This window comes from Lactuca sativa, chromosome 6 (assembly GCF_002870075.4).
Source record: "Lactuca sativa cultivar Salinas chromosome 6, Lsat_Salinas_v11, whole genome shotgun sequence".
In the NCBI taxonomy this organism is placed as follows: domain Eukaryota; kingdom Viridiplantae; phylum Streptophyta; class Magnoliopsida; order Asterales; family Asteraceae; genus Lactuca; species Lactuca sativa.
The window spans coordinates 69,767,661-69,789,617 of NC_056628.2; the positions used below are offsets into that span (position 1 = coordinate 69,767,661).

The following is a 21,957-nucleotide window of genomic DNA, read 5'->3' on the forward strand; positions in this document are numbered from 1 at the left end:
AAGTTTAATAGACGTTCGAACTGATCTAAATGTAATAAACTATACGTTATTTTTTATTAAACTTGATACCCTAAATATTGTCTGTTTTTATAGAGTAATTACACCATTATAATCTTCATAAATCATCCGGTTCTTCATAATTTATTTTAGTACAAATATCACCAAAATATAAAATCAACCAATTTATTAGATATCCATAATTCATATTAAACGATTTTATATAAACTAATAAAACAATCTTAAACACACGACTCTACCTACAATCAAATATTTTAATCAAAACTCATAATATCATTATAAAAGTTGATAACTATTTATTATATACGAAAACATGATAACTATTGAATAACATTATAAAAGTAAAAAAGCTATAGCTAATGATAATGACAAGTTTAATTCACCAAAAACATAAGCAATAAATTTTAGAAAACGGTTCACATGAAAGTTAATTTTGACGAAAACAATCCTATGTTCCTGATTTAGAAATTTTTTTTGAAAAAGACATTCTAAAGTGTGAATTTACCAACTTTTTAAACATTTCATTTATTGCTTCTATTTACTTGAGCTATACTATAGTTGACAAAATACAAAAATAGCATTAAAATATGCCAATATAGGCATTTTCTTTCCACATCTTTTAATAGTTATTTTCTTCCGACATTACAAAGATAATGGTTAGAATTACTTATTCTATTATATTTTGATACCTATTTCACATTTTATCGAATATAATAATTAAATTCAATTCTTCCAGTATTCACCTTTGATCAAGTAAATAATCATTAATCCCTTAAAATCGCAATCATTGCAAATTGTAAATTTGTACTATACAATACTATGAAAGCTTGTACCACATTGGACATGTGGACATAAATGCATCAATGACTTGTACAATGCACATCATTACACTTCTTCAAATCATGGGCTTGAATCCAACAATTATTTTTTAAAATGCAACAACATAATATTCAAATAAGCCTAAATTCAATGTAATGTTAAAGTACATATAAGAATAGCACATATGTATGTACATTTTGTTTCTCAATTTACTTTGTTCTACTTGTTACTCTTTTAATTGAGCCCAACAAAGGAATTCGCATCTACAAGCCCACATCCGCCGGTAAGCTGATCTCCAAAAAATACAAACTACAAAACATAAAAAAAATATATTCATTGTACCATCCAAAACACAGACGAATCAAAATATTATCAGCTTTGGACAACCTTGTCCCGAGAACTTCGTAGTAGTCACCCACCGTGCGTTCTTGTAACATCCCATGTTACGAGACGTACATACCAAGATAATGTCTGCTTTGGGAAAACCCTGTATGACTGGTATAACTTTCCAAGGGTCACCCATCCTGGTAACATCCCATGTTACCCATGGGAAGTTCTCATACAGGGTAGCAGCAGACAATATCTTGGTACGTACGTCTGGTAACATTTACCAGGATGGGTAAAACCCTGGAAATTCTCATACAAGGTTTGCCGTCACATGTTACCAGACGCGCATCGCGTATACCAAGATATTGTTTGTGCTTTGGGCTACACTATATGAGAACTTCCCATGGGTAACCTCATCCAGGCAAATACAATGATATTGTTTGCTTTGGGCAATCCTATATATAGTAATAAGTTCCCAGGGGTCACCCATCCCAGTATTGTTCTCGCTCGCTCACGCACACTTAACCACAACGACAGTACTGTTCTCGCTCAAGCATGCTTAACCACAACGACAGATATAAGGAAGACTTAATTGGAGGTTAAAAGTACCTTGCAGACATGAAGGCCATGCCAAAGAAAACGGCCTTAACGGCTTGTTTTTGTCCCGCATAATCAAATGCTAACGGCAACATTTCATGAAGCGTTAAAAAGGCCATAACTCCACCAACTGTGTAAAACAAAATTTTAATTCGAGAGATTATCGATTTTTTTTTTAAATATTAATTGAAATAAAAAAGGAGAAGAATTTGATACCTGCTCCTAACAAGCCCTCGAGAATCTCGGGATCTAGGCTACTTGGGAAGAGATATGCTGCATGATGTCATAATTATTATTAATAATAAATAATAATTCATGAACTGAACTAATTAACCAATAAAAATGGAAAATTACGGAAATACCATTATATTTCTTCCAAACAAACCATAAAAGTTTCATACATTTTGACATAATAAGTCAAAATGAATAATTTGGAAAAATGTCTGAAACTTCTATGGTTTAATTGAAAAATAATAAAAGTTTTAGTAGTTAAACTGCAAAATTGCTTAAAATATAATCATAAAAACAAGTTTTCTACTCGAAATTCATTATTTTTTTTAGAAAAATGTAATTATTCGTATTTCTTATTTCATACCTACAATAATGACACCCAAAGGCTCAGCAAGCCCAGAAACCGTTGCCAATTTAAACGCCTGCCATTTGCTGAAATAAAAAAACAAAATTTTGTTACAATTTAAAAAAATTTGATCATTATAAAAAATAAATCCTTAATTTTATCATGGAATATAAGAACTTAGAACTTAAAAAAAATGTATTCATTTATGTTAAGGAAAAGGTTATCTACCTTTGTGTTGCAAAGTAAACAGGAAGTGCAACAGCAACACCCTGTTAAAAAATATATATTTAAAAAATAAATAAATAAAGTAAATACAAAATAATTTTTTTATCAAAAGAGTAAATCTTGAGTTCAAAATTACCTCTGGAATATTGTGTAAAGCAATAGCTAAGGCTAAGTTAAGGCCAACACGAAGACCCTATAATAAAACACATGCAAGAAATAAAAATGAAGAATTTTTTTATTTCAAAAATTTTAAATCAAATTCTGCATTTACCTTTAATGATCCAAGGAAAACAGCCATTCCTTCTGGAAAATTGTGTAAGCTTATGCCTGTAATTAATTGATAAAATAAAGAATTATCCAAAAAGACATGAATAAAATTTCTTAACTTCAATTTTCTTGAAAACTTCAATTCAACTTGAAAAAAAAAATGGATTAAATGTAAAAAATTTGTTTATAGAGAAAATAATATTTACCTACTGCTGTAATAATTCCACTGAATAAAACTTGTCGACGATGTTTTTTCATGACATCTTTGCCCCCTTCATCTCCATATTTCTGTAAACATTTTATAAATTTTTTCAAGAAATTAGCAAAAGCAACAATTCAGGAGCATATATATTTTATAGAAAAAGTCAAAATGTTTGACCTTTTTACTTTTGGAGTCTGCTGTGGGAGCAAGTGATGGTTCTGGAATAAAATTAGCAATTATCGCGAAGAAAATGACACCTCCAAAGAACTGTGTCAAAACTCAAAAGGATTCTTTTAAAAAAAAATAACAAGATATGGATTCAGAAGGGTGTTTTAGTAATTTTAAAATTGTATGACTCACCCAAAGATTGCCTTTTAGAAAGCCAATGGAATTTATGGCATTATGAGCTAAATCAAAGAAAGATATACTTAGCATAAGACCTGCTGCAAAACCCTGCATAAATAATGCAAATAGATTTTAATGTTTGAGATAAATGATCATAAATTGATTTTAAGAAATTGGGTTTTTTAAATACCTGTAAAAGTCCAAGCATTTTCAAGTTTGGAGCCTTGGCTAGAATCACAAAAAGTGCACCTATTCACCATGATTGTAGATTTTGAATTTAGAAAGCAAACATGATATATTGCATATATATAGGTGCACTTTGACTTTTGGGGTCAAACTGGCTACTTCTCAACTTTTGGATTTGATTCGGATTGTAATGTTTTTTGAGAAGAAATTAAGAACCAGATGAATGTTACAAATTAGACCACGAATATGAAAATCTATGTTACAGGTTGTTAACGCAATTTATATTGATTTTGAATCTGAAAAGTACTAGGTTTGACTTCGATAGATTAAAGTGTAGATCATTTGAGTAAAGACATAAAGTTTGTCTTTATCGACTAGAGTACAATCCACATACTCGGACTAATTCATCTTCAAGTAAAATTGAAACAATTTCTAAACCCCATTATTGAATACGCAATTCGCAGTTAAACCTCAAAAACCCTATTAACAGGGCTGAGTAAATAACAGTTCTTTCACCAAATTTAGAGTACCATTTGGTAGATAGAATTGAAAATAAGTATTACTAAAACGAACAGATAGAAATTGATGAAATTGTAGGATAGGGTTAGTGAGTGACAGACCTAAAGATGTACTTAATCCGCCAACCATCGAGAGAGAAAGAGCAACCAACACCTGCGAGTCCATTCCTCGATTTATTTCAGGAATTAGGAACGAAGAAATGGAGGAAATGGAAAAGTTGGGAGAATCAGTAGTTTAAAACTTGTGATGAAACGATTGATGAGCTTGAATGTTGTTTATAGGGTTACAGATGGTGGAGGCAATTGGGTGCCTTCGGATGACAATGTGCGAAACTGCTTACAGCAAGTCTCCGGTTACCTCCTGCCCCAAATTGTTCCATAAACCACTTTTATTCCAATTCTATAAGCCAAAGCAATCGTCATGTACCTAATAAAAGAATGAGGATATTCTTATATTACAAAAATAACATAGTTATTTATTTTTTTAATTAATGCCAAAAAAGCTTTTAGTTTTTGGATTTACCCTTTAGTGACTTTTGAGTTCAATAATGTCTTAAGTTTTGTTTAATTTGTTCATTTATGTCTTTTAACATCTGAAATCCATTTCTCAGATTGGATCAGTGGATGGTATAAAAGAGTTAGAGGCATGGTTTTTTATGAAAAACCATGTGTCACGACGTGACATGAAGGGTGTCATAACGTGTGATGACAACTAAAGATCATGTGTACGGGATGGTCGTCACGACATGACAAATGGAGTGTCACGTCGTGACAACAGCTACAACCCAAGCCCGTGATATTTAGGGTTTTCTTCAGATTTTAAACCATTAACTCGTGATCTAGGGCACCATTTTCAGTCTCCAACTACTTTCAACTAAACTCTAGCCGCATTTCATGTTTGTGTGTAACACCCAGAATCCGAAAGACCAAGAAAGGAAAGAAAATCCCTTAGTCAAAGGAGTCAACTCGTCGAGTTCAAGGAAGAACTCGACGAGTCGGGGCGGGCTCCGTGTGGAAAAGTAAGTGACCGACTCGACGAGTCTGGTCTGGGTTGGGAAACCCTTATTCCGGGACTTGGTACCCTATTTAAGCATCTTATTCTCTTCCCTAGGGTTCATTATAAGCCTCTCTCGTCCAGAACCCAAAACCCTAGCCACCCAACTCCATTGTTTGAGCTTTTGAAGAAGATTAAGGGCCATTGGAGTGCATCTTGGAGGCTTGGAGGGAAAAGGGCAAGGAAGGAAGAGCAGATCCAGCCTCCATATCGATTTGGCAACTGTTAGGAGGTAAAAGTTTGAATCTTGAGCTTTCTATTGATAGATCTCTTTCTAGCTTTGCCTTTTTGTCACAATTGGACCATTTCCAAGTAGAATCCGAGTGATAAGCCTTTAAGCATGGATTGGACAGCAGATCTGGACACTTTTGAGCTTTGGAAGCTCAAAGTGGTTGGCTTTATCTAGTTAGGGTTCCATTTCTTGATCTTCATCTTCATAATTAGCTTGGATTTGGTGTTCTAGCCTCATAACACCTTGCATGCATGTAAATTTAGCATCTTTACGTGCAATGCTAGCATAAGGAGTCCAGATCGATGAGTTAGAGGTGTTGGCATGGACTGAAATCGACAGAGTAGAGATGTCACAAGGAGACTCGACGAGTCAGTTCATGGACTCGGCGAGTCGGGTCGCAAACCCAAATCCTTATGTTTATAAGTCGGATCAGTGAGTGGGGTTAAGGAGGGTTCAGTTAGTCAGGACCCATAATGGTTATGAAGATCATAGCACTCGACGAGTTCAATGAGGAACTCGGCGAGTCCAAGACAATCTTCTTAGTTATGAAGATGAACTCGACGAGTTGTTCATACAACTCGACGAGTCAAAGCCTAGACTTTCATGCGATGATGATGAACTCGACGAGTTCGAAGATGAACTCGGCGAGTCGGTTGAAGATGGTCCCGAAGTGTTAGTTGAAGGAGAACCCGTCGAGTTATTGCCAGACTCGACGAGTGGAGTCGGGGTTGTTTTGGAGATAGAGGGGCATGGACTCGGCGAGTTGATAGAACAACTCGGTGAGTCAGGTCAACTGGAAAGTTGACTTTGACCAGGACCTTGACCAGAGTTGACTTAGTTGACCTCTGGAGGACAGTTTAGGCTAAGTTCTATTATTTGGTGTTGGTAGCTCGGTGAGCTAGGAAAGCAACACTTCATATAATAGCCGATTAGCAGCCAGAGGATTATCAGCAGAGTTCAGCAGTTCAGGTGAGTTTCCTTCCAGTAGGAACGGGTCTACGGCCACAATGCCGGCCCGTTTAGTTAGCAGTAGTTCCGAATTTCTGTCCGATGCAGTAGTTCAGTGTGCTTGATGTCTTTGTGATTCAAGCATGTTTTTATGTTATGTGTTTCAGACTTTGGTCTGATGCAGTATGCAGTGTATGTGTTTATGCTAGTAGTTATGATTATGTTATGCTATGTTCAGTCAGTTTCCAGACTTCGGTCCGATGCAGGGGGCAAGGCCCCAGTTAGTCCGGACTTCGGTCCAATGCAGTGGGCAAGGCCCAAGTTAGTCCGGACTTCGGTCCGATGCAGTGGGCAAGGCCCAAGTTAGTCCAGACTTCAGTCCGATGCAAGGGGCAAGGCCCCAGTTAGTCCGGACTTCGGTCTGATGCAGTGGGCAAGGCCCAAGTTAGTCCGGACTTCGGTCCGATGCAAGGAGCAAGGCCCCAGTTAGTCTGTACCTCGGTCTGATGCAGTGGGCAAGACCCAGTATGTGCTTTTTATGTTATTGTATGATATGTGGTGGTTTGGGGGAGCTCACTAAGCTTCGTGCTTACAGTTTTCAGTTTTGGTTTCAGGTACTTCTGGTAGCGGAGGGAAGAGCTCGTGATGATCGCATGGCACACACCATAGTTAGTCAGCCTGGGATGTTTTACTCTGATAATAAGAATATGTTTTGAGTTAACACTGATTTTATGTTATGATTTATGTTATGGGTTGACAATCATGGTTTAAGTAATGTTTTTCAAACAAAATTTTTAGACTGTATTTTTGGGATGTTACAAGTTGGTATCAGAGCCTTGGTTGGAGGGATTCGGACACACTTTCGGGTGTGTCTGAACTCAAACTAAGGAAATGGTATGAGGTTTTCAAAAGAAAAACACTTTCGAAAGAAATTTTTAGAAAAAGCGAAAAGAATTATTGGAAAGAAAAGAGCTTTGAAAAGAGAAAAGGGTGTGGTGCATGCAATCAGCCGAGCTCAAGTAAGTACTCCCAAATTACCCATACAAGTTTATGTTATGATTATTAGTTTCAGTTTCAGTAGGACAACATGCTAGAATTGGACTAAGGATCTAGTAGGATGCCTTATGTGCCTGTTATATATGTTCCAACTTTATGACAATTACATGCTAGTATTGAGTAGATAGTAGTAGGATAGCATGTTTAGGTTATGTCTGATAGTATGAGCTTAACATTGTATGCTAGTACAGTTTCTTGTTATGAGGATAGATTTGCATGAGTAGTTTCCTGTGTCTGAATGATGCTTGCTTTGTGCTCGGTAGGACTCTGAGTGATGGGAGTTAGCCATTAGGTGAATACGTCATGTCACATGTGATTAGGGTTGAATAATCTCTGAGTGCTGGATTTGGCCCTATTGCGCAGCTCTCGTCTAAGTCTAACTGTTGTAGGGACGAGTCTTTTACTCGAAGGATTATCTGAGCCTCGTCACATATGATGGTATTCAGGTGATGGCTAATTGACATTACAAGGAGGCCTTCAGCAGCTGAGGACTGGTTTGGGTGGAGTCAGAGATTTTCCCTAGGGCAAGCCTAGGATGAGATGTGACAACCGTCAATTTTCGGACAAGTCAAAGTCAACAAAAGTCAACAAGTCAAACCGGTCAACTCAATTTGCCGTGAGTACTAGAGTTTACGTTATGTAACTTCTAAACAACTCTCTATTCTAATGAGAGATCATAAATTGAAAAGTGCGTACATCTAGATCTCCTTAACCTAAGACGGTGGTATGTAGAGAGCCAAACCGATAAAACAATGTTACATACTCATCGGGAGTATGCAAGACCCCTAAAACAAGGCTTAACGGGGTTTACGGACCTTGCAGTGCGTAGCTGGACACTCAAAGAGGTCACCAATGAAACCTCTCCCACATATCTCTAAGTATGTGAAACCTCTCTCACATATCCCTAAGTATGTGAAACCTCTCCCACATATCTCTAAGTATGTGAAACCTCTCCCACATATCCCTAAGTATGTGAAACCTCTCTCACATATCCCTAAGTATGTGAAACCTCTCCCACATATCCCTAAGTATGTGAAACCTCTCCCACATATCTCTAAGTAGGTGAAACCTCTCCCACATATCTCTAAGTATGTGAAACCTCTCCCACATATCTCTAAGTATGTGAAACCTCTCTCACATATCCCTAAGTATGTGAAATCTCTCCAAGTATGTCAAATCTCTCCCAAATCTCTCTAAGTATGTCAAATCTCTCCCAAATCTCTCCCAGTATGTGAAATCTCTCTCACATATCCCTTTGTATGTGAAATATCTCCAAGTATGTCAAATCTCTCCCAAATCTCTCTAATTATGTCAAATCTCTCCCAAATCTCCCTAAGTATGTGAAATCTCTCCCAAATATCTCTCTGTATGTGAAATCTCTCCAAGTATGTCAAATCTCTCCCAAATATCTCTCTGTATGTGAAATCTCTCCAAGTATGTCAAATCTCTCCCAAATCTCTCTAAGTATGTCAAATCTCTCCCAAATCTCTCTAAGTATGTGAAATCTCTCTCACATATCTCTTTGTATGTGAAATCTCTCCAAGTATGTCAAATCTCTCCCAAATCTCTCTAAGTATGTGAAATCTCTCTCACATATCCCTTTGTATGTGAAATCTCTCCAAGTATGTCAAATCTCTCCCAAATCTCTCTAAGTATGTCAAATCTCTCCCAAATCTCCCGAAGTATGTGAAATCTCTCCCAAATATCTCTCTGTATGTGAAATCTCTCCAAGTATGTCAAATCTCTCCCAAAAATCTCTCTGTATGTGAAATCTCTCCAAGTATGTCAAATCTCTTCCAAATCTCTCTAAGTATGTCAAATCTCTCCCAAATCTCTCTAAGTATGTGAAATCTCTCTCACGTATCTCTTTGTATGTGAAATCTCTCCAAGTATTTCAAATCTCTCCCAAATCTCTCTGAGAACGAGGAATCTCTCTCAAATCTCTCTCGAAATCTCTCCCAACTTTCTATAATCACTCGGGGCATCCCGACCCTCGAATTTGGCGAAAAATAGCCCAAGAACGGAAGTCTACGCGAAAAACGGACTTAAGGAAACGAACCCTCCGAACCGAAAGTACTATTCATGAACCGAACCGAAAGCACTATTCATGAGGGTCCGAACCGAAAGTACTGTTCATGAGCTGGACCGAAGTTACTGTTCATCCGAACCGAACCCAGCATTGAAGGAGATCCGAACCGAACCTCACATGGAAGGAAGGTCCGAACCGAAGTTACTGTTCACTACTGTTCACTACAGTTCCTTCGGTTCTGGCTTCCCTTCGGACCGAACCCCGCCTTCACTTCTCGCCTTCGCTTCGGACAGCTACTCCTCGGACCGAGCTTCGCTTTCGCCTCCCGCCTTCTGACTCAGCCTAGCGCGTCCGAACCAAGCACCATCCGACCGAACTTCGGCCCAGAGACCGAGCCTCGGCCGAGATCCGAAGGGTCTCGCTGGGCAGCTCGGATTTCGCCCATTTTTGCATATTTTTGCATTTTAAACCCATTTTTAATTATTTTAACATAGGATTTTCACCCAAAACTTTATTTTAAAATATAAGACCCCTAAATTAATGATTTAATCACATTTTAAGGGTAAAATCTTATCCAAATAAGGTTAGGTAAAGTACAAAGGTAGAGTGCTGACTTTACCTTATTTTATGACACAAGCAACCCCATACCCACTCCATGATTAACCCACACTCCTCCCCACCATACCTTGTCACTTCCTTGTACTTTTTACCTTCCTCTCAAGCCATCTCCAAGTTTTGAGAGCTGGATATCCATCCTCTCTCCTTATTTTCTCTCATTTGTTCTCATTTCACAAGAAGAGCAAACTCCTTTCTCTCTCTAGAAATCCGAGATTCAAGGGCTGATCTTGAGAGTTTCCTCCACCTCTGGTAAGCATAATCCATTTCCTTTAAGATTGTTTCGATTATTTCCACTCAAATCATGAGTATCTTACACAAACTCCATTAAATTTGTGTTAGAGCTTCGAATCTTCAAGCGATTCTTTAAGTGTTCTTGGGTTGAACACTTCTCTTCTTCAACACTTATCTACTGAAATCACACAAGGTGAGTTCATACCCCTACATTTTCATGTTTTCTTAAGTTTTTAGGGGGGGGGGGGGGGGGGAATACAAGTTAAAACGCCAAGAACATAACTAAAATTTTCTAACAGCTTTCATCAGAAAAGTTGGACTCCATTCACGGACTGTTTTGGACACCTTAAACCTTTTAGTTTTCAAAACTGTTTAGGGTGCATGTAGTTCCATTTCTTAGCTTTAAAATGACTACTTGCACATCTCCATACGATTTTTCTACAATTTATGGTGATTTTTACAAAACTGCCTATCATTTCAAACACCAATCCGGACCAGTCTGTGATTATGGACTTTTTCACCTAAGTTTCAGTTCATTAAAAATCATGATAAAAATTATGAGTAAACTAGGGGGGGGGGGGGGGGGAATACAAGTTAAAACGCCAAGAACATAACTAAAATTTTCTAACAGCTTTCATCAGAAAAGTTGGACTCCATTCACGGACTGTTTTGGACACCTTAAACCTTTTAGTTTTCAAAACTGTTTAGGGTGCATGTAGTTCCATTTCTTAGCTTTAAAATGACTACTTGCACATCTCCATACGATTTTTCTACAATTTATGGTGATTTTTACAAAACTGCCTATCATTTCAAACACCAATCCGGACCAGTCTGTGATTATGGACTTTTTCACCTAAGTTTCAGTTCATTAAAAATCATGATAAAAATTATGAGTAAACTAGACACATTTTGGGAACTCCCAGAATTTACGGATTTAGTTTTCGACTTCGTATGATTTTTCTATGAATTTTCAAAAACAGTGTAGGAAGGTTGAAAATTTGTTAACAGCTAGTAATTTTTACTACACTTTGTATTATGTTGAGCAAAGTATATAATGTCAAGTTCTAAGTATTGAATGTGATATGTTGTAAGTTTTATCATCATAAACTGAAAATAAGCCATTCATGATAAGATTATTCATTCAAATAGAACACGTATATATATATATATATATATATATATATATATATATATATATATATATATATATATATATATATATATATATAAACTATAATAAGCATAGTTTAATGGATTTCATAATCCTAACGCTTTTCATAAAAGAGTTCTTATATATTACAAACGTTTTGGGTAAAACTATAATAGGTATAGTTTTCAATACATCACATAACACACACGTACGAAAAGGGTACATTCATACAGAAAGGTTTTACACTCCCGCATACAACTTGTAAACTTGTTAACCTAGATTGTGAGACACTCTCTTTCCGTACGTCCGAGTGCGGAATATAAAATCCTGTACGTTATAATCAGAGTCTCCTGGAGGGAGAACGTGATAGTTATATATAGATCTATATTGGGTTTGACACCCCACACCTTGCTGCTAGCTACAGTTGGACCTGCAGGTCTACGGGTGATAATTGTCATTTCAGTTATTCGACGCCTGAGAAACGTCGTGGCAGGTTCATTAGTCTTAAGTATGATTATAGCGGCTCACATAAGGACATAACAATACATAAAGTTTACAGGATTTTTATAAAACTTTAATGGGTTTTATGTCGATTTTAAAATCACTTTTATCTCAATAAGTACCGATATTACTGTCTACATTCGGTTTTTGGTATTTATGACTACACATCATTTTGAAACCACATTTATAACTTTAAGTATAGACGATACTTGTTATTTTCTCGGTCCTGAGACTTAGGACTACATATACATTAAGTATTAACAAACATAAGAATTTGCGGGAACATCATTTAATTCAAGTGCGTTTATGTCAATTTAAGCACATTTTATTTTCCTTTAATAAGAAAGGTTACTTATACATTTTGGTCGTCGGTTATGAGACTACATTACATAAACTTTATAAAGAAAATATCGGATTTTCTAAATACATATCATATCATTTTTACAAGGAAACCGGTCTATTTCTCCAATAAAATCTCTTATGAACTCACCAACCTTTGTGTTGACACTTTTCAAAACTACTTGTATTCTCAGGAATTCAGTGAAAACAGGAAACCAACAACGTTTTGAGGATGGGACGATAAATCGTCAAATAGTTCATTTTGTTTCATAATGTAATTGATTCGAATCATGTAAACATATACTTTGGTGTAACTTTTTCAGTTATATTTATGATGGTTGTATTTACTTTGAGCACTATTATACTCGTTGTTGTGATACTCTACATGAAGTCCTCCACCCTCGAACGTTTCCGCCATCCTTGGTTTGGGGGTGTGACATGAGAGTAGCAGAGATCAGTAGCAGTAGAACATACTTGGTAGAGTCAAGGCAGTTCTTGAGGAAAGTACAGATAGATGTGGAAGGTAGTATGGGCTTGTACTACTAAAAGCAGAGGATATGTACTTGATTCAAGAGGGGCCAAAACAAAGCCAGGGAACTTGTAGCGTGTATGTGTAATCCCTCAGCAGCAAAGTGTATTTTGATAGTTATTGTGATATGCTTTCAGCATGGTGACGTTGCGTGAAAGGCCAGTGTGCGGATCAAGCATTGGAGAGGGATCAGGCTCTGGTTCAGGGACCGAGCATCTCGAGGAGCGGATGAGAGAGTTTGTATCAGCTAAGATCATGCGCAGTATCTTAGACCAGACTCGTGTGATCTTTGGCACGGTCAAGGAGGGTATACTAGAGATTTTGGATGAGAGGCTTCGAGCCTTTCGCGTAGAGATGATGGCTTTGATAGGAGCGCGTGCGTTGACATTTCAAGAGTTTAGAGCTTGTGGAGCACCAGATTATCATGGGGGTAGGGACCCCATTGCTAGCAACAGATGGTTAGTAGATGTTGCCAACACTTTCCGCGCAAGCCAGTGTCCCGAGGGGGACAAGGTCAGACTCGCCTCCTGTCTTCTGAAGGGCAGAGCACAGGATTGGTGGGAGGAGGTTGTTCATGCCTTGTGGGATGATGTCGCGTTGTACGCGATGTCATGTAGTGATTCCTTGGCTAGGTTCAGGGCTGGGTTTGCACCAGTTATTGAGGTGCAGCAGTTGGCACGAGAATTCCAGGATCTTCAGCAAACTACTGAGGCGGTGGCGGAGATCATCGCCAAGTTCAGGGAGAGGACTCTCTTGGTTCCGCAGTATGTGGCGGACGAGGAGATGAAGAAATCTCGATATCATGAAATGATGAGATATGACATCAGGCAGTTTGTAAGCAGGTCCAGTTGCAAAACGCTGGAGGATATGATTACTCGAGCCAGAGAGAGGGAGATTGATCTAGAGCATATCAGGAAGAGGAAGCCGGATGAGGTTCAGGTAACCACGGGTTCAGGCAAAAGGCCAAAGGGGTCAGATTCGAGATCAAGGGATTATCAGAGCCACAACTGATGTGGAAAGTGTGGTAGGACGCACGAGGGTGCGTGTAGGAGTGGTAGTAGTGGTGATTCTGGCTGCTTCAGGTGCGGCCGGACTGGTCATTTTAGCAAAGATTGTACTGTTACCACCACTCAGGGGTCAGATCTGATATGTTTCCTTTGCAGTCAGTGGGGCCACAGGAAGGCCCAATGTCCGAGTTTGCTTCCGACAGTACAGATGATAGCACCTATCCTTTCCACTTCGAGGATCACCGATGGCCTTCAGGGTCGAGTAAAGGCACCTGCGGTAGAAGGCAGGGCTTTTCAGTTGCCTGCAGTGGAGTCGCGAGAAGTATGCAGAGAACTACCTGACAATATTGGGCTAACTGCTAAGTTTCAAGGCCAGACAGCGACTACTCATTCGATTAATGAGGTAGTCGGGGTAGCTCGGGAGAAGGAGATTGGTTTGGATGGTCAGCGCGGTAAAAGGAAGCGAGCACTTATTTTAGGACAGTTTGGAAGAAGTGAGGAATCATACTCAGCTGACTTGGGTGTTGGAAGTCGGGAGGACCTTGAGGTGTGTGGTAAGTGTGGAGGAACTCATGGGTTTGCTTGTCACAAGTTTAGGTGTTTCAAGTGCGGGGAAAGGAGGCATGTGTATCGGGATTGTAAGAAGGATCAAATATGTTTTCATTGTCACCAGCCTGGTCATTTCAAGTCTTGTCCTATTTTGGTGGTGGAGAGAGTCCAGGTTCATACGCCCATTGTCCCGCAGGAAGTCAAGATCGAGCCGCACTAGATCGCAGGTATGTCATTTGAATTCTCCCTTTTGTAATAATTCTATTGTTAAGGTTCTGCATCGGTAATGATAATGATACTTCGGAATTTTTATGGCATGCTTGTGATTTAGTGATATGCCATCTGCATATTTTGGATTTTAGAATGATAGTTGGAGGACGTCCCCTGTAGAGCAGGTTACTTTGGATGCAGTAGCGGAAGAAAATATGTGTGAGACTCGGTAGCATCTCACTACCTTCGGGAAGGTGTTGTTCGGGTATAGATTGGTTATCTTCCAGCACGAGGAGCACCTGAGGGAGGTGCTAGAGACTTTGAGGAGGGAGAGACTTTTTGCAAAGTACTCCAAATGTGAGTTCTGGTTGTGCGAGGTGCAATTGCTTGGGTACCTTGTCAATCAGAAGGGTATTCTAGACGTTCCAGCTAAGATGAAATTCTTGATACAGTGGGAGTTTCCAAGGTCTCCAATTGGGATTCGGAGCTTCCTGGGTCTAGCGGGTTATTGTCGGAGATGTATTCGGGTCCTTGGAAGTTGTGTGATCTTTTGGACTGGTTAGTATTGGCACACTAGCAATGGTAAGCGTGGTTTTCAGCAGATTTCGCATAGAATGGTAAGAAGGATTGAGAATCCTTCCAGTATTGTGTGCTGTAAGACGTTAGTTGAATCAAAGTGGGGGAGATTCATCCAATGATTTAGAAGTATGAGTAGTATTGAAACTAGGATAAATTTCGCATCCTTGTCAAAAAGGAAGACAGCCTAGGTAGTTGTATGGTTTGAAGATAGTGTTAGAGTGTTGTAAGTCTACGAGTGTAGCCGTAGCATTCACTAGCATCCAGATAGTGTTAGAGTGTTGTAAGTATGCAGGTGTAGCCGTAGCATTCACTAGCATCCAGATAGTGTTAGAGTGTTGTAAGTATGCGGGTGTAGCCGTAGCATTCACTAGCAGCCAGATAGTATTAGAGTGTTGTAAGTCTACGGGAATAGCCGTAGCATTCACTAGCAGCCAGATAGTGTTAGAGTGTTGTCAGTCTGCGGGTGTAGCCGTAGCATTCACTAGCATCCAGGTAGTGATAGAGTGTTGTAAGTCTGCAGGTGTAGCTGCAGCATTCACTAGGTTGGTAGATAGCGTGAGTGCGTTGTTAGGACCCGGAAGGAACAATAGTACCCCCCCCCCCCCCCCCCCAGTTCGGGCGTAGCAGTAAGGATATGGAAATCCACGGATTGGATTTCAGAATTATCTGGATGGATTAGACCTGGTTGAGCCAGTGATAAGACTGTAGGAATGTCACTGCAATTCTGAGATCGAGGAAGCAATGGATTGCTTCAGGTTACTTGTTATAAAAGGCTACAATTGGTCATGTAGCAGTCACGTTTAGCCGTGGTTTGGTAACATCAGGATTTGACGCACGGACCCGATCGATTGGATCAAGAGGTTGTTAGAGCCTCAGTGACATGATAACTAGTGGCAACTAGTTCCAGAGAAGGATTTTCTTTAGAAGTCATGTGAGGCGACTAAATAGGGAGTCCTTTGGCTCCGCAGCCGGGCTGGAACCCGATATTTCAAATGACTGACGAATGAATTGAGACCAGGAAGATCTCGATAGATGTTGGAAAACAGCCATGTAGCAGCATGGTGGTTCTAGCAGTCCAATGTTTTGGCAGTTCAGTGTTCCAGGCAGTTCAGTTTTTCCAGGCAGGTCAGTGTTTCAGACAGTTTTAGGTCTCCAGCGGTAATGGTATTTGAGGATCTCATGTATGGTAAGCGTAACAGATTGCTGAGTAATGCTAAGTCACCCCCGCGTGGTTCATCTATAATGATTTAGTATGAGTGGTCTGTCAGGGATTCAGACCATCTCGAGACAACAGATTTCAGACAGAGGAGATGTGATCTAGTTGCAAGGAATTCGTTCATCTGCAAGAGTTAGGGCCTTGTGAAGGATGGCCAGTTAAGTAAATGGATTTCTCAGGATCGTTGGGAGAATTAGAGTGCACTCGAGGATTGTTATCTGCGATGATTAGTTTTAGTCTAAATGATCGGGTGAAAGGTCAATGGAAGTGGCCAATGGGAGTTAGATTCTTCCGGCAGGAGTGTTGAAAGTAGATTGCAGAACAGTTGGACGTAGCGGACTTCGAGGACGAAGTCTAGTTTAAGTGGGGGAGAGTTGTAACACCCATAATCCGAAAGACCAAGAAAGGAAAGAAAATCCCTTAGTCAAAGTAGTCAACTCGACGAGTCGGAGCGGGCTCCGTGTGAAAAAGTAAGTGACCGACTCGACGAGTCGGCAAGTGGACTCGGCGAGTCTGGTATGGGTTGGGAAACCCTAATTTCGGGACTTGGTACCATATTTAAGCATCTTATTCTCTTCCCTAGGGTTCATTCTAAGCCTCTCTCATCCAGAACCCAAAACCCTAGCCACCCAACTCCATTGTTTGAGCTTTTGAAGAAGATTAAGGGCCATTGAAGTGCATCTTGGAGGCTTGGAGGGAAAAGGGAAAGGAAGGAAGAGCAGATGTAGCCTCCATATCGATTTGGAAACTTTTAGGAGGTAAAAGTCTGAATCTTGAGCTTTCTATTGATAGATCTCTTTCTAGCTTTGCCTTTTTGTCACAATTGGACCATTTCCAAGTAGAATCCGGGTGATAAGCCTTTGAGCATGGATTGGACAGCAGATCTGGACACTTTTGAGCTTTGGAAGCTCAAAGTGGTTGGCTTTATCTAGTTAGGGTTCCATTTCTTGACCTTCATCTTCATAACTAGCTTGGATTTGGTGTTCTAGCCTCATAACACCTTGCATGCATGTAAAGTTAGCAACTTTACGTGCAATGCTAGCATAAGGAGTCCAGATCGATGAGTTAGAGGTGTTGGCATGGACTGAAATCGACAGAGTAGAGATGTCACAAGGAGGACTCAGCGAGTCAGTTCATGGACTCGGCGAGTCGGGTCGCAAACCCAAATCCTTATGTTTATAAGTCGGATCAGTGAGTGGGGTTAAGGAGGGTTCATTTAGTCAGGACCCATAATGGTTATGAAGATCATAGCACTCGATGAGTTCAATGAGGAACTCAGCGAGTCCAAGACAGTCTTCTTAGTTATGAAGATGAACTCGACGAGTTGTTCATACAACTCGACGAGTCAAAGCCTAGACTTTCATGCGATGATGATGAACTCGACGAGTTCGAAGATGAACTCGGCGAGTCGGTTGAAGATGGTCCCGAAGTGTTAGTTGAAGGAGAACCCGTCGAGTTATTGCCAGACTCGACGAGTGGAGTCGGGGTTGTTTTGGAGATAGAGGGGCATGGACTCGGCGAGTTGATAGAACAACTCGGCGAGTCAGGTTAACTGGAAAGTTGACTTTGACCAGGACCTTGATCATAGTTGACTTAGTTGACCTATGGAGGACAGTTTAGGCTAAGTTCTATTATTTGGTGTTGGTAGCTCGGTGAGCTAGGAAAGCAGCACTTCATAGAATAGCCGATTAGCAGCCAGAGGATTATCAGCAGAGTTCAACAGTTCAAGTGAGTTTCCTTCCAGTAGGAACAGGTATACGGCCACAATGCCGACTCGTTTAGTTAGTAGTAGTTCCGAATTTCGGTCCGATGCAGTAGTTCAGAGTGCTTGATGTCTTTGTGTTTCAAGCATGTTTTTATGTTATGTGTTTCGGACTTTGGTCCGATGTAGTATATGTGTTTATGCTAGTAGTTATGATTATGCTATGCTATGTTCAGTCAATTTCCGGACTTCAGTCCGATACAGTGGGCAAGGCCCAAGTTAGTCCGGACTTCGGTCCGATGCAGGGGGCAAGGCCCCAGTTAGTCTGGACTTCGGTCTGATGCAGTGGGCAAGGCCTAATTTAGTCCGGACTTCGGTCCGATGCAGGAGGTAAGGCCCCAGTTAGTCCGGACCTCGGTCTGATGCAGTGGTCAAGGCCCAATATGTGCTTTTTATGTTATTGTATGGTATGTGGTAGGTTGGGGGAGCTCACTAATCTCTGTGCTTACAGTTTTCAATTTTGTTTTCAGGTACTTCGGGTAGCTGAGGGAGGAGCTCGGGATGATAGCATGGCACATACCATAGTTAGTCAGACTGGGATGTTTTTACTCTGATAATAAGAATATGTTTTAAATTAACACTCTGATTTTATGTTATGATTTATGTTATGGGTTGACAATCGTGGTTTAAGTAATGTTTTTCAAACGAAATTTTTAGACTGTATTTTTGGGATGTTACATTGTGAACTTGTTTGATTAATTGGTGACCTTGTTCTAGGATTATGATGAAACTTGAAGAAGAATAAATGTCATTGTGGTGCAAGGAAGCAAGGAGCTAGCTTAGATCCCTCATACCCTTCATATTTTGGAGCTGTTGGAGGTATAAAGTTCACATCTTGATCCTTGTTCTTCTTGTTTCATGTATGGGCTCATTTAGATTTTATTTGGTCCCTTCCATGAATGCTCTTGGAGTTTAAGGAACTCCAGATCTTGTTGTAACTCTCAAATGGTCCGTAGATTTGTAGATGTAAAATTGTAAAAGTCGAATATAGTGTTTTGTATAGTTTCGCATTTTATGTTATTTTACTAAGTCATCTTTGTGCGAAGTGAAATGTCTAGATTTAGTATATTTTTTGTACACTCATGTTCCCTATAAATAGGGACTGAGGTTAGAAGTAGAGAGAGACTTTTCGTAAGAAATATCTCTTTTCTGCTTATGTTGTAATCAGTCTTTATCAATATGAGATCTGATTAATATTTACTCTTCGTGTTCTAAATCTACAATTACTCAAATCAAACTTTGCTTTCTAAAATCTCGATAACAATTCTCATCAATTGGTATCAGAGCAGGATTCAAACTGCTTCGATCTGATTTTCGTGTTAGAATCATTTGCTTTTTGAGTTGCAACTTTACTCAAAATTTTCCGCGCATTTTGGTTTTGAAAATCACATTTGATCTTCAGATTTGAATTGATTTTGTCTTTGAATTGTTAGGTCGAGTAATCGATTAGTGATTTGTGATCAATTCAATTGATCAAATTCTCTATTTCATCAAGTTTTTCAAGCTTTCTGAAAATTTTTGTGTTCATCAATGGCGAACTTCAACATGAATACAATGACTTCCTTCTCTCACTTGCTTGGTTCTTCAACCAAAATTCCGATGTTAATTCCAGAATACTATGATCAGTGGGCTGATAGAATGGAAGATTACTTAAATGGAATTGATGAAGAACTTTGGAATTGTATCAATGGAACAGTGCAAGCTCCTGTTAATGTTCAACCAATTGGTTCATCTACTACATCTACTGAAGTTGTTGATCAAGAAAAACGGTTGAAGAATAATGAAAAGAGGTGCATGAGGGAACTAAGAGGTGCTCTACTCCTGTGGTTTACAATTACATCCGTAGTTGTAAAACAGCCAAGGAGATCTGGAACACTCTAAAAGAGAAGTATCAAGGTAGCGAAAAGACGAAGATCAACTCTGTGAAGCAATGTCTAGTTGAACTGAAAGAATTCAGACAAAAGGATGCAGAAACTCTTGAAAATTACTATGATCGTCTGAATGAGCTTATGTTTCGCTGTAATAGGTATGGAATCACTAGGTCTCTCATGGAGTCAATTTAACTTTCATTATGGGTCTTCGCAAGGAATGGCGAAGTGTGAGCATGATGATTAAGAATCAACAGAGTTTGATACAACTAAATTGAATGATCTCTACAATCAACTGAAAACACATGAATGTGAGGTTTCAGAAATGTATGAAGAATCAAAACAAAGTATTAGAGGTCCTTTGGCTCTTGTTTTAAAGGTATCAGAAACTGATGATAATGAAAAAGATGGTTCAGATGAAGAAGGATTTTTGATGAACTCTGATGATGAAGCTGTGGCATTCTATTCAAACAACAGAGTTAAGAAGTTTTTCAAAAAGCCTTTTAATCCAAACGGAAAGGCTAGTGATGTGAAAAATGCAGTCACAAGAACTGGAGGGGAGGAGAGGAAGAAATTGGAGAAAGCTGATGAGAAACAAAAAGATGCGAAAGAAGAAAAGAAGCTGAAAGGTGATTCAGGAATTTATTGTCACTACTGCAATGGTGCAAATCATTTTGCAGCTGATTGCATGTTGCGAAAGAATGAAGGGAAAGGAAGAAAATATCAAAGTGGGAAGTTTTCAGAGCAACAAATCAAGAATGCATTTGACAAGTTCACAAATAACTCTTCCACTGCTATTTCATCATCTCATCGTTCGCAAGTTCCAGTTCGAAAATGGAAACCAGTTATCAAAAATGTGAATGTTGTGAAGGATAAGATTACAATCAATGGAAATCCAAAACTATTGAATGAATATATCTCAATATCTAGATCTGATGATGTTGATATAATGGATTCTGTCACAAACAAAGTGAAAACATGGTTTTTAAATTCCAAGAATTTGTTTCATTCTACTAATGATGGACCCAACAAGTCTTGGGTTCCTAAATTCTTTCAATAAATGCAGGTGATGTGTGACGAGCAATATGATTCTAAATGGTATATTGATAGTGGTTGCTCTCGTCATATGACTGGAAGAAAGGAAAACTTGCGAGATTATAGAAGTTTGGAAAATGCTGGAGTAGTCAAATTTGGGAATAATCACAAGTGTCAAGTGAAAGGCTATGGGAAAGTCACAAATGGAAAATTTACTGTGAATAGAGTTGCTTATGTTGAAGGACTTCAACATAATTTGATAAGCATGTCACAACTTGTTGTTGGTACTGGAAATCAAGTTGTATTTAATGAAGAAGGAAGTATCATTTCAAATGCGAAGTCAAATGAAATACTTCTCAAATCCAAAAGATATGGTGATATGTTTACACTGGACATCAAACCAATTGTGGGAAAACATGTTGTGTGTTTACTATCAAAAGCATCTAATGATCTCAGCTGGCTTTGGCATAGAAGATTGTCACACTTGAACTTTCGAAATATTAATAAACTTGTCACTGAAGATTTAGTTCGAGGGTTACCAGTACTAAAATTTGACAATGATTCTTTGTGTGCAGCTTGCGAACAAGGAAAACAACATCGAAAAGGTCATCCGATTGTGATAGATTCAAAAATCGTAGAACCATTGGAACTTCTTCACATTGACTTATGTGGACCGTCGACTGTTGCAACAATCAATAAAAAGCGGTATATTTTAGTTGTTGTAGATGATTTCTCTCGATTCACATAGGTGTTTTTTCTCAAGTTGAAATCTGAAGTTGCTCAGACGATGATTGATTTTATCAAAAAGATTGAACTTAGTCTGAAGAAGAATGTACGAAAAATTAAAAGTGATAATGGTTCTGAGTTTAAAAATCAAACTCTTGATATTTTTCTCACAAGCAAAGGCATTTCGCATAATTTCTCATCACCATATACTCCACAACAAAATGGTGTTGTTGAAAG

General features: G+C 38.9%; 1 protein-coding gene across 1 annotated transcript; it reads right to left on the reverse strand.

Moving 5' to 3' along the window:
* Positions 1–886: 886 nt before the first annotated feature.
* Positions 887–4,491, reverse strand: LOC111877483 (zinc transporter ZTP29). Its single transcript, XM_023873998.3, has 12 exons — positions 4,184–4,491; positions 3,568–3,626; positions 3,393–3,485; positions 3,210–3,299; positions 3,037–3,118; positions 2,835–2,890; positions 2,700–2,756; positions 2,567–2,607; positions 2,357–2,424; positions 1,978–2,034; positions 1,774–1,891; positions 887–1,146 (listed from the first exon to the last, which is right to left on the reverse strand). The coding sequence occupies exons 1-12, from the start codon at positions 4,245–4,247 to the stop codon at positions 1,101–1,103; spliced, it is 831 nt and encodes a 276-aa protein (XP_023729766.1). The 5' UTR covers positions 4,248–4,491; the 3' UTR covers positions 887–1,100.
* Between the last annotated feature and the right edge of the window lie 17,466 nt (positions 4,492–21,957).

What these genes read in the sequence shown, in the direction of transcription:
- LOC111877483 (XM_023873998.3), bottom strand. Translation starts at nt 4,247, where the DNA reads ATGGACTCGCAGGTGTTGGTTGCTCTTTCTCTCTCGATGGTTGGCGGA. An exon ending in CAGACTCCAAAAGTAAAAAG is followed by an intron (nt 3,119 to 3,209) that starts GTCAAACATTTT and finishes AAATGTTTACAG; the next exon opens with AAATATGGAGATGAAGGGGG. An exon ending in GTTTACTTTGCAACACAAAG is followed by an intron (nt 2,425 to 2,566) that starts GTAGATAACCTT and finishes TTTTTATTTCAG; the next exon opens with CAAATGGCAGGCGTTTAAAT.